The 9,782-nt window shown below is 37.5% G+C and overlaps 1 protein-coding gene across 1 annotated transcript; it reads right to left on the bottom strand.

Moving 5' to 3' along the window:
- Window positions 1–358: 358 nt before the first annotated feature.
- CUNH3orf85 (chromosome unknown C3orf85 homolog) lies at window positions 359–9,510 on the bottom strand. Its single transcript, XM_042867837.1, has 4 exons — window positions 9,409–9,510; window positions 2,782–2,930; window positions 2,478–2,563; window positions 359–661 (listed from the first exon to the last, which is right to left on the bottom strand). The coding sequence occupies exons 1-4, from the start codon at window positions 9,455–9,457 to the stop codon at window positions 583–585; spliced, it is 363 nt and encodes a 120-aa protein (XP_042723771.1). The 5' UTR covers window positions 9,458–9,510; the 3' UTR covers window positions 359–582.
- Window positions 9,511–9,782: the final 272 nt, after the last annotated feature.

Genomic DNA, 9,782 nt, shown 5'->3' on the forward strand with positions numbered 1-9,782 from the left:
AAGAAGAAAAGTATACACAAGAGAAATGCATACTAAAACTCCTATTTGACCACAGTACTTGAAGAACTGATTTCCATTTTTAAAATTTCCTTTCAGAAATGCAGTTAAAGTGAAATATTGAGAAATAAAGATGTGGTTTTCTATTACAAAATATATATATATAGTTTAACAAAAAAAAAAAAAACAAAAAACAAAACAAAAAAAAACTTTACACGAAAACAACCTTATTAGTTTTTTTTTCTTCTTGTTTTTGTTTGTTTATTTATTGTTTTTTTATTGTTAATTAATTGTAAAAATTATATAAAAAAATTAAAAATTATTATGTAAAAAAATAATTGTATTGTTTATTTATTGTTAATTTACCTAATTGGTAAAACCTAATAGCTGCTAAGTCTTCATGTCTCTATTCAATTTACCTGACTTACATCCCATTACTACTACTTCTCCACACAAAATATGTGGCACTGAGAAAGACTGTGTGTGTGAATTGTGGTGCTTAGACTGTGGTATGAGAGAAAGTAATTTGTGGCAAATAGATAACACTCCAAATCCTAATACTGCCAGACACGAGATGTGTAGGATTTAATTGTTTGTCCTACTCTGTTGTTGGAGGTGCGTCCCAGATTGCTGTAGCATGTCCATGTAAGATCTGATGTTGTCACTAGAAAAGATGGAATAAAATGGCTTTAGTAAACAAGTCTGCAGAATTATTTCAAGATCCTGTCAGCAGCTCTGGTCTTCAGATTTGCAACATTTGTTTTGGAAGTGTGGCCCCTGAAACAGATTTCTGCATATGGTTTATAGGCTTGCTTTTTTGGTTACCTCAGAAATGCAAATAATCATAAGCAATGAGGTCAGAAATCATTGTTTTGCTATCCAAAAATATTTTTTGAAACTTCTGGCTATGTTTTTTTTTTCTACAGTATGCCTTCATAAAAGTTCCGGATGTTAATTTCTGCCACGCTAGCATTGTGAACTTGATTTCAGTCCAGGACTTATCCAATCTCCCTCTGAAATCATAAATGTGCTTCAGTAGGAGTGTCTACAAATGTGTTTCTGTAAACTAGTTATAATCCTGTCATATGGCAGTCATGAGGATTATCACTCTGGAGGAATAATTCATCTTGCAGCATGCCTGGCAGCTGTCAGGATCACAGCCTTCAGACACATGGATTGGGCAACTTATAATTAGAGATAGTTAGATATTTTCTGTCTGAATAATTTTTCCTCATGGAAAAGACAGGTTTGGGCATTTTGTTTTGTTTTATTTTCCCAAGAAGACTAAGTAAAGTGACTTCAGGTAATTCCACACATCATGAGACAAATGCACTGCCATCCCAGCACATTGCTACCCATATCATTTTTGGAAGTTGTGAGAGAATATCCTGATGCTTCCTCTCATTTGCCCAAGTATGTCAGCTGAATGCTTGACAAGGAAAGTGTGACTTGTAGCTGTTTTTTCCACTTTGCATCTTCTCCAGCCTTCAGGTGGAACAGTCTTATAAAGGTCAATCGGAGACTCTCCAAATCAAGTTTTGTCTTATAAAAAGTGCTTTTCAGAAAAACCCTTCTTTTAAAATGAACATTTTCACCCATTTTCATTTCATTTCATTTTCAAAATGAAAGCTAATTTTAAAACAAATCATATTCAATTTAAAGTACATTAAGTTTACCTGTTTTCCTATTGGTGGGTACAGGTAGACTAATTAAATGGCTAATTTTATCTACTATTTTAAGCACTGAAACTTGAAGTTGCATGTGATGACTTCTACCCACTCCTGTTCTTTCCTAAGGAAGGAACTATCTTGGTATGAAAAATTTGTAATGGGAATAATGTGTGTGCTCTGCAATGTGCTTATTAAATGTAGTCATCTGGGATTTTTTTCCTAAATTGGACAAAATGATGTCCCAAAAAATGTGTGTGTTCTAGCACAGTCATAAATAATTCCTCAATGATGATCTAAGACACTTTATTTCATGTAGTTGTAAGCTGATGTATAAATGCTGCTTTTGCCAACTGCTATGTCTCATTCTTTGTTTAGTTCAGCCAAGCTTTTATTTTGCATTGAATACAGTTTTGTTACTGAAATAAATGCATTGTTGTTGTTTTTTAATCCTTTTTCTTTTCAGGAATTGCTTTCCATCTTCTTTGTAAATCAACTATGAAGGCTACATTGCTGCAATTTAGATTTTGTGGACTTTTTGAAAAAGAGACATTTTTCCTCATGACTTCACTAAATTCCTTCAAAGTGTTCCTAAGCAGGAGCTTAGCACAATAAAATGACTTCATTTAAATAACCATAGAACTGAGACAGTGAAGACAGATCTTTAATTTTCCAGGATGCCTCTTATAAACACAAACAAATAGTATTATAATTATGCCACTGAGATACAACTGCTAGCATTCTTGTATCTGACAGTTTCACTCACTCAGGTACACATTCTGTGAAATACTCTGTTGAGAAGCCCCATCATACCTGGCAATTGAAGAATCAAAGGAATAAGATCCCAAATCCATGTAGTACTGTGCTGTGTCTCTCAGAGCTGTCCATGATTCACTAATCTGAAGTAGATCAAACAGAAAAAGAGCATTCAGAGCTTTGATACTGAATGAATACCACATGTGACTATGGAGAAACCGTGCTTGCTCTGATAACAAGATAAGTTTCCTCTCTTGCCCCCAAAGGGTTCCTGTTTTCTGCCAGTCCCAGACCTACACTTCAGGATTTGCTTTTTTTTTTTTTTTTCTTTTTCAGTGGGTGAAGAAGGTGGAAGAAATACCTGCTCAGCCACCAAGTATCCCCACGTATTCTGGCTGCTGCTTGGGTCCCAGTAGCTGTGAGAATATGGTATTTGTCGTTTAAGTCGTATAAACTGATTTGCTGATTCTTCTGTCAGAAAAGGAATTCCAAGAGCACCTGAAATGGTAACTAAGCAATATGTGTAACATTAGAAAAATATTTTTAGAATGTGCACTTTAAAAACAAACAAACAAACAAACCCACATATTTTGTACTCCATAAAAATTTATTTGGAAAGATGAAAAGAAGCCCAAGATAGTCTTACTATAGAGCTTCAGAAAGTTTTCTTTGGTTTGGTATGTTTTTTAAGCCTGAAATTAATACAACACCTTCTATAAATTATTGTCTTTTGTCGAATCCAAGTAGATACATTTGCAATCAAACTACAGTACTACTTTATCTTTAATAAAAGACTTCTTGACAGGAAAAAAAAAAAAAAAAAAGATTGGTGTTGCATAGGTCTCAGGCGTACTAAGAAACCTAAGCATCAAGAAAATGCACCTAAACTTACCTATGAATTTAACTATGTTCCTGGTTTAATTGTATTTATTCTCATTTGCAGTGGTATAGAAATTACATGCATAGAAATGATTTTGTAAGGAAAGGATACTGTACATCTAATTACCATACTTCTTTACACTGCTTTTAAGGTCATCCCTGATGCAGAATTTGTTGTAGGTTTTTTTTAAAATGACAATTTTGCCAAAGGAAAAAGGGCTGAAATCCTCATTAATTTCATATGAAAGGCCTTGGTACAGGAAATGACTTTTCTGAGAGTCTCCAGTTTCTGAGACTGAAATTCATTTGGGGTTAAACTGCTCTGAAATAGCACTTCAGTCTGAAACTTATAATTTTTAATGAGCTGCTAATTAAGTTTAAACACTGATAAGTCAGCTGAACTGAGGCCGGGATCTGTAAACAACTGAGCTGCAACTTGGCTGAATGGGTTTAAGTGGACCCCTGAGGATGCCCTGCACACAGTCAGTACAGATGGACCAGGAACTTGAACTCACGTATGTAGCATCTTACAGCAGGGGTCCTGCAGGGCAAACTGCTGCCTCGCTGACCACTCTTCAGAGTCCTTATTTATGATTTCCTAGGAGGAAATCTGAAAACATCAAATATTTGCTTTCATGCACTACACTCAGTAGAATCAGATCCTTTGCTATTACTGCCAGCTTTGCTGACCACCAACAAATATGGTCATTCTTCAGCTTTTCAAATAGAAAATGCTTATAGGAAACAGCATTGTAAGGCATGATGTTTGCTGTTTCTCTTCACAGCCAAAAACATGCTTGTTAAAAAAAAAGCTTGGCATCGGAAAGAAAAATTATTTTTCTTTCATTTGTCCATTAAGCTTCTACAGGACTGTTCCAGAGCTGTGCAAGATAAAACTAATCTCATGCCAAATTTCTTTAGTTCTCTGGCAACTTACTATTATCCAGTAGAAAATCTATGAGTTGTTAACTTTCCTTTAGTGAATTTGGGAGTTCTTTTAGTATTAAATATTTGGTAAAGTCATGATTATGTTTCTGGACTGAGATAACTGAACTGGGATTGACAATTGGCTCTGTAGCAGGCTGCACTTTTGTTTAAATATATATATATATTAGTAAGGGCCATTAAACATTCAATTTTATCACCACTCTGAGCTTTGGCCTTCCGGCTTTTGGTGAGCTACAAAAAACGATCATTCAGCAACTCAGGGTTTTTGTGTTTCCTTTCCCCACTGCCACCATCTTCACCATGAGTGAGCTTGTAGCTGCACTGGTGGGACAGTGAGGTATTGCCTTGGCTCCTCAGGTGTGGAGTGCTGTGTTTTAAGGGTATTAACTTTCCATTCTTGACACACTGTCTCCTGTGACGGCACCTGTATCCAGTGAGGAATGTTTGTGTTCTGGCAGCGCTGTGAGAACAAGGTCTGAACGATCGCATGCATAGGGACATCTGCTCTGATGCTGCCAGATCTACAAGTAGCTCCTCTGAATGAAGTATATAGACTTCAGCAAATAACATCTGCCTTGCCTCAGTTTAAGTTTCTCAAACTGAGTGCAATTTTTTGCCACCTTTTGAATGCCTTATTAAATGTTTGTAAATGAATTTGGTGTTCGAGTTTAATAAAAGAGTATTCCTGAAGGACTTTAGATTGCCACACATGCAACACATCTTGCAGAAGAGTAGCTCGGAAACCAGGTGAACATTGCTGCAGAGCACTTGGCATGAAGCTAGAGGGAGTTAGGAGCAGGTGGGTAGATAAGAGTTAATGAAATTGTTCACATGGCATAAAATTGAGCTGAAAAACAGGAAAAAATTCAAATTGTAGAGAGACAAAGTTAACCTACTGTTAAGAACTGTGAGACACATTGTACATTAATGTTTTCATTCAATACTCTTATCCCTCTTTTTTCGTATAAAAATGTTATTTGAAAAGCATTTTTAAGGATTAATGGTCCAAAGGGAAAACAAAAGGAATGCGTGCAGAAGTGAACTGTTGCAAGGACTGTATCAGCTGATAGCAGCTAGAGTAGCTCCTTTCATCATCTCTGGAGATTCACTCAACATTCTTGTACGAAAAACAAATAATAATAGAAAAAAAATGGGCTGTTTTTTGCAAGCAGATGCTTAACTTGTGTAATTACTGCCTTCAGCAGATAGTTTTGTCTGTCCCTACACCTCAAAAGACTGTCCAGTGGGAACAACGACTAGCAGCCATTACTGCTATGATGTTTTCTGAAAATCTCTTTTTGGATTAGGGTGAACTGGTATAATGCCAAACCTGAGACAGCAGAAATAGTGGTAAACTTTTGTCATGACTGTCGAAACAGCAAACACATATTTGAATGTCAACAGCACTGTATGGAAATGGTATATCAAATAGCTATGAATGCCAAGATAATAACATTGAAAAATATTACAGTATAGCAAGAAAATTATACTTAAAATATAAAATCAGCCTGAATGTATCATAAATTATTCTGAATTAAAATCTCTTAACACTAGGCTTAAGCAGAAATTGAACTCTACTGTGCAAGAAGACACTTTTTGAAAGGAAGATACTCAGCTAGATGCAACTGCAGAATCTTCCTAGAACAATGCTATCTTTGACCAGGTGAATACATCATGATCCACGTCACCACACAGAGAAAATCTGAGTATGGGATTAAATTTTGGCACCTTTGCCTATTTAGGTTCCCATTTAATTGATTTTTATTTCTCTTTTTGAAAGCTGAGAAGTAGGAGCCATTGTGTGCTTAGCAGTCTTTGGAGAGAGAAGGCAAGCCATCATTTACATGATGATAGAGCTGAATGATAAAATGACAAACCTGTACACTTGTTTTAGGGTAGGATATTCTTCCCCTTACCCAGGCACTCTTTAATCAAATCAGCAGTGCTGTGTAAGGGGTGAGAAGCGATGCCATGGCTTGGGACCACGATCTGTTACTGGTGTACATCTACCACAGGGAAAAGTGGTCTGTATCTGGTTTGCTGTGATATGTACAAAAAAAGACAATTCCTTAGCAACACTTCAATCATTCTCTGCAGACATTTTCATATAAACTGGAGCTATTTGTTTCTCTCTCATTTCTGAAGAGTATTTCAAGTTTCTGACAACTTGAAAACCTGTTGCTGAAGTTATTTATATCAACGGAACTTAAATGTTGAATGTCAGTAACTGCTCTGTCTCCCTTACTTTTAGCTTAGTAATTCTTATTATCAGCTTTGGTGATTGTCTGGTCAAAATGTCAGCTCACAGGATAAGGCTGATGGTGTTATCAGCACTTAAAGCCAACACCTGAGCAGACCTAAGCATCAGCCTTGGATACTTCAACCTTGCTGACGCTGTTGACGCTGACGTGTTGGGAACTTTGAAAAGGTAAATCTAACACTGCAACTCAGGTGCAAGTCTTAAAGGTAGGAATGGGCCAGAATGGACCCTCATGCTTCAGCTGTCTAAATTCCGAACTGACTCACAAAGTCATACTCCAGGACTTGGCCTTGGGCTGTTCAGTTCTGTTTGAGCTTTTTGGTCTTTCTTAGATATCCTTCCAATCATATGTAAAGCATCTTTAAATCTTAAAAGATTCTTATTTACTATTTCTGAGATATTTTACATTTTTGATCAATTTATTTGCAACACCTAAGGACTCAGCATACCACAGCACAACAGTATAAGCACTAAAAGTAAAGCATGGAAGCGGCAGGTTTGTTTCCACATAAGTACTTCTTTAGGTTGTGTGATGCTGTGGAAATTGAAGTGTTGTTGTCTGTCAGTACTTCACATGAATGGATGGCTGCAGGAGTAGCTTTTTGTATTCTGCACGCCATCTTCGTTGCCTTTTCCAGTCAAAAAGCACAGCTAAGCTCAAATCTACTGTTTGAATGTTGCTTTTGCAAATGGTGAAAAAAATGTGTGCATGCACATGGGCTATGTATCCTGAAGTGTTTGGAAACGAGCGGGCCTTTAAATTAGATTTTCTAATACTTGTCAACTAAATAGTATAGTCACCAATTGTTAAATGCTTTGACACTGTGCACATCCTTGTAGGCTGTAAAATTTTGGTCTCTATTTTTAAGGTACTGTAGTGTTTATTCTTCGACAGTTCTTAATTTTTCAGCACAGAACTTGAACTGGAAGGGAGAGCTCAGTCATGAAGAATCATTAGAGATACCTCATTCCCTCATCAGCATAGGCAGTCAAGATACAGACACAATGCAGAATTATGTGTTGAACATAATGTTGGTGTGACACCAACAGGTTCACACTGGGATCAGGAATGTTTTTAGGTATGGTAAAATAGGTGAATTTGGCAAAATTACTGGATAATTCTAGGGAAGGAATTATTTCCCCTGCAACAAAGGGTTGAAAAATAGAGGTCCTGCTCAGCAGATCTTGGTGAAAAGTCCTTCCTAAATGCACACGTGGCTATCAGTTCAACTTTGAGTGAATGAACAGGACATGCCAGTCAGGTATCTGAGACCATTTGGCAATGATCCCGGTGCCAGCACATCACTTCCCATGCTCCATCCATTGCTGCTGCATTATGCAGAGATTAGAGAAAGAGGGCCAGCAAACAGCACTGCAAGCCTGTTCCCAGAGGTGTGGAGGTGGTCTAATATTGAGGAGTGATTTACAGTGGCTGAGCTGAGGGTGTGATGAAATGTCAGTTTGTCATCAGTGAGCCTTGCAGATTCTGTTTTAATTCACCACCACCTTTTCCACAGCTGAAAGGATTCACATTTAATGAAAAGCTGAACTGTTTGTTGCCAGTGATCAATAAAAACTTTTAAGAGCTCGTTAGAAATCAGCAGTAAGTAGTTCTCACTTTTTAAAAAAAGAACCCAGGAAGGAGAGCAAGCAAGGCTGTTGTGAAAGACGGACACAAAAGGGAGCAAAGATAAGAGTCTTCCACATGAAGGGTAGCAGGGTGCTGTCTTCCCTATTTAATTCCAAGTGGAACTTCCATGGGAAGGAGGTCAGGTTCGAGCAGATAGACAAGTACTCAGGAGTAGTCCAAGCTCAGATGCACAGCAGGTCAGGAAGTGCAGATAAGGGGAGAGGAAGGTATCTGATTTGCACTCTAACGTGCAGTAGAAAGACGCAGGCTCCTTCTACCTCCCTTCCCTTTCTGCAAAGCCTCTTTGCAGCCTAATCTTAGAGAAAGAAGAGAGTTTGGCTCCAATTCACAGAACATACTTGTATTTGTGGTTAAATATTTGTCAATACTTTGCCTTTTTTGCCTTAGTTCTTAAGGTTCTTCAAGTATGCAGATCAGGCTTTTAATGCATGCATGGATGGGGCATCTTTCCATGATGCAGGCAATCACACAAGAAGTCTATAGTCACTTAATGCCTGCCTACTTTGTTCTAATTTAGTGAGGAATAAGTAAGTGGGCATGGATTGTAGGGACTGTTGCAGTGTGTGCTTGTTTGAGAAAAGCATTCTTTCAGCCTTGCTGGTGCTGCAGCCTTGCTCCATCCATTTTCATACTGTTTCAAATTTTACAGAGTGATTCTTGATTTTAGGTGTTGTAAGGGCCCAGTAATCAGAAGACATGAGAGCTTAAAATAAATAAATAAATAGATAGATAGATAGATAAATAAATAAAAGGCAGATCCCCTTAAGCAATTTTGAATCAGACATCCCAAGACATCATGAAATCACTTATGAAACAGATGTGTGCTAACTATTTGTGTTTTCTTGTGAGCAATAAATGATAATGATGAGAGCAGAACGATATTTAGGAAAGATTCCAGGAGAGAAAGGGAAAAAAAAAAAAAAACTCTCTTAAAAATTTTATCAGATCAGAAAACATCCTGCAAGATTCTCTCTCAGTTGGGAAAGCGTCCTCAACTCGTAACACCTGAAAGGCTCAGTGGCAAGAGATTCTGAAGTAATCATAAAGAGCAGAATCAAGACTGTATTTCACAGACTTTGCTATGCAGTCTTATGATCACCCACTCTCCCATATGTCCCTGCTGCTGTGATTTCCCATTAATTATCTCCCATCAGGACTGTTCTGGTGATATCATGGTTGTTTTTTTTTTGCCAGCTGTATATTTAACAAGCCAGAAAGGACTGATATGAGACAGGGTGCCGTGCACTTACCTGTAAGCAGCAGAGCAGACACCAAAATTTGAAACATTTTCAGAGACATCGCAGATCATCCAGAAAGTGCTTGCTTCATAAAGCAGAGGTAGTTTTACAGTTTTATACTTTGTTATCTTTGAGTTTATAAATCATTTACCAGATACCTGTGAACCACTGGTGCAGGCAGAGGGCAGGGTACAGTGCTTAGTTCAGATTTGTCTTATGTGCCTCTGTTTGTACACTTTGGACTTTGCAAACTGAGCCTCTAATGAGACATAATGACTCATTATTGTGTGGATACATTAACTTCTGCATAGGCTTTATAATGCAAAATAGCACATCGGGCTTGTTCTGGGCAGTGAACACAGCAGGTGTCTTAAGAGTCAGTCTGC

This window comes from Lagopus leucura, unplaced genomic scaffold (assembly GCF_019238085.1).
Source record: "Lagopus leucura isolate 7727_CA_CO unplaced genomic scaffold, USGS_WTPT01 Super-Scaffold_100001, whole genome shotgun sequence".
NCBI classification, from domain to species: Eukaryota; Metazoa; Chordata; class Aves; order Galliformes; family Phasianidae; genus Lagopus; species Lagopus leucura.

Coding starts and splice junctions, on each gene's coding strand:
- CUNH3orf85 (XM_042867837.1), bottom strand. CDS start 9,457: ATGTCTCTGAAAATGTTTCAAATTTTGGTGTCTGCTCTGCTGCTTACA. Junction 2,931..9,408: donor GTCTGCTCTGCTGCTTACAG/GTAAGTGCACGG, acceptor CATATTGCTTAG/TTACCATTTCAGGTGCTCTT. Junction 2,564..2,781: donor GATACTTGGTGGCTGAGCAG/GTATTTCTTCCA, acceptor GATCTACTTCAG/ATTAGTGAATCATGGACAGC.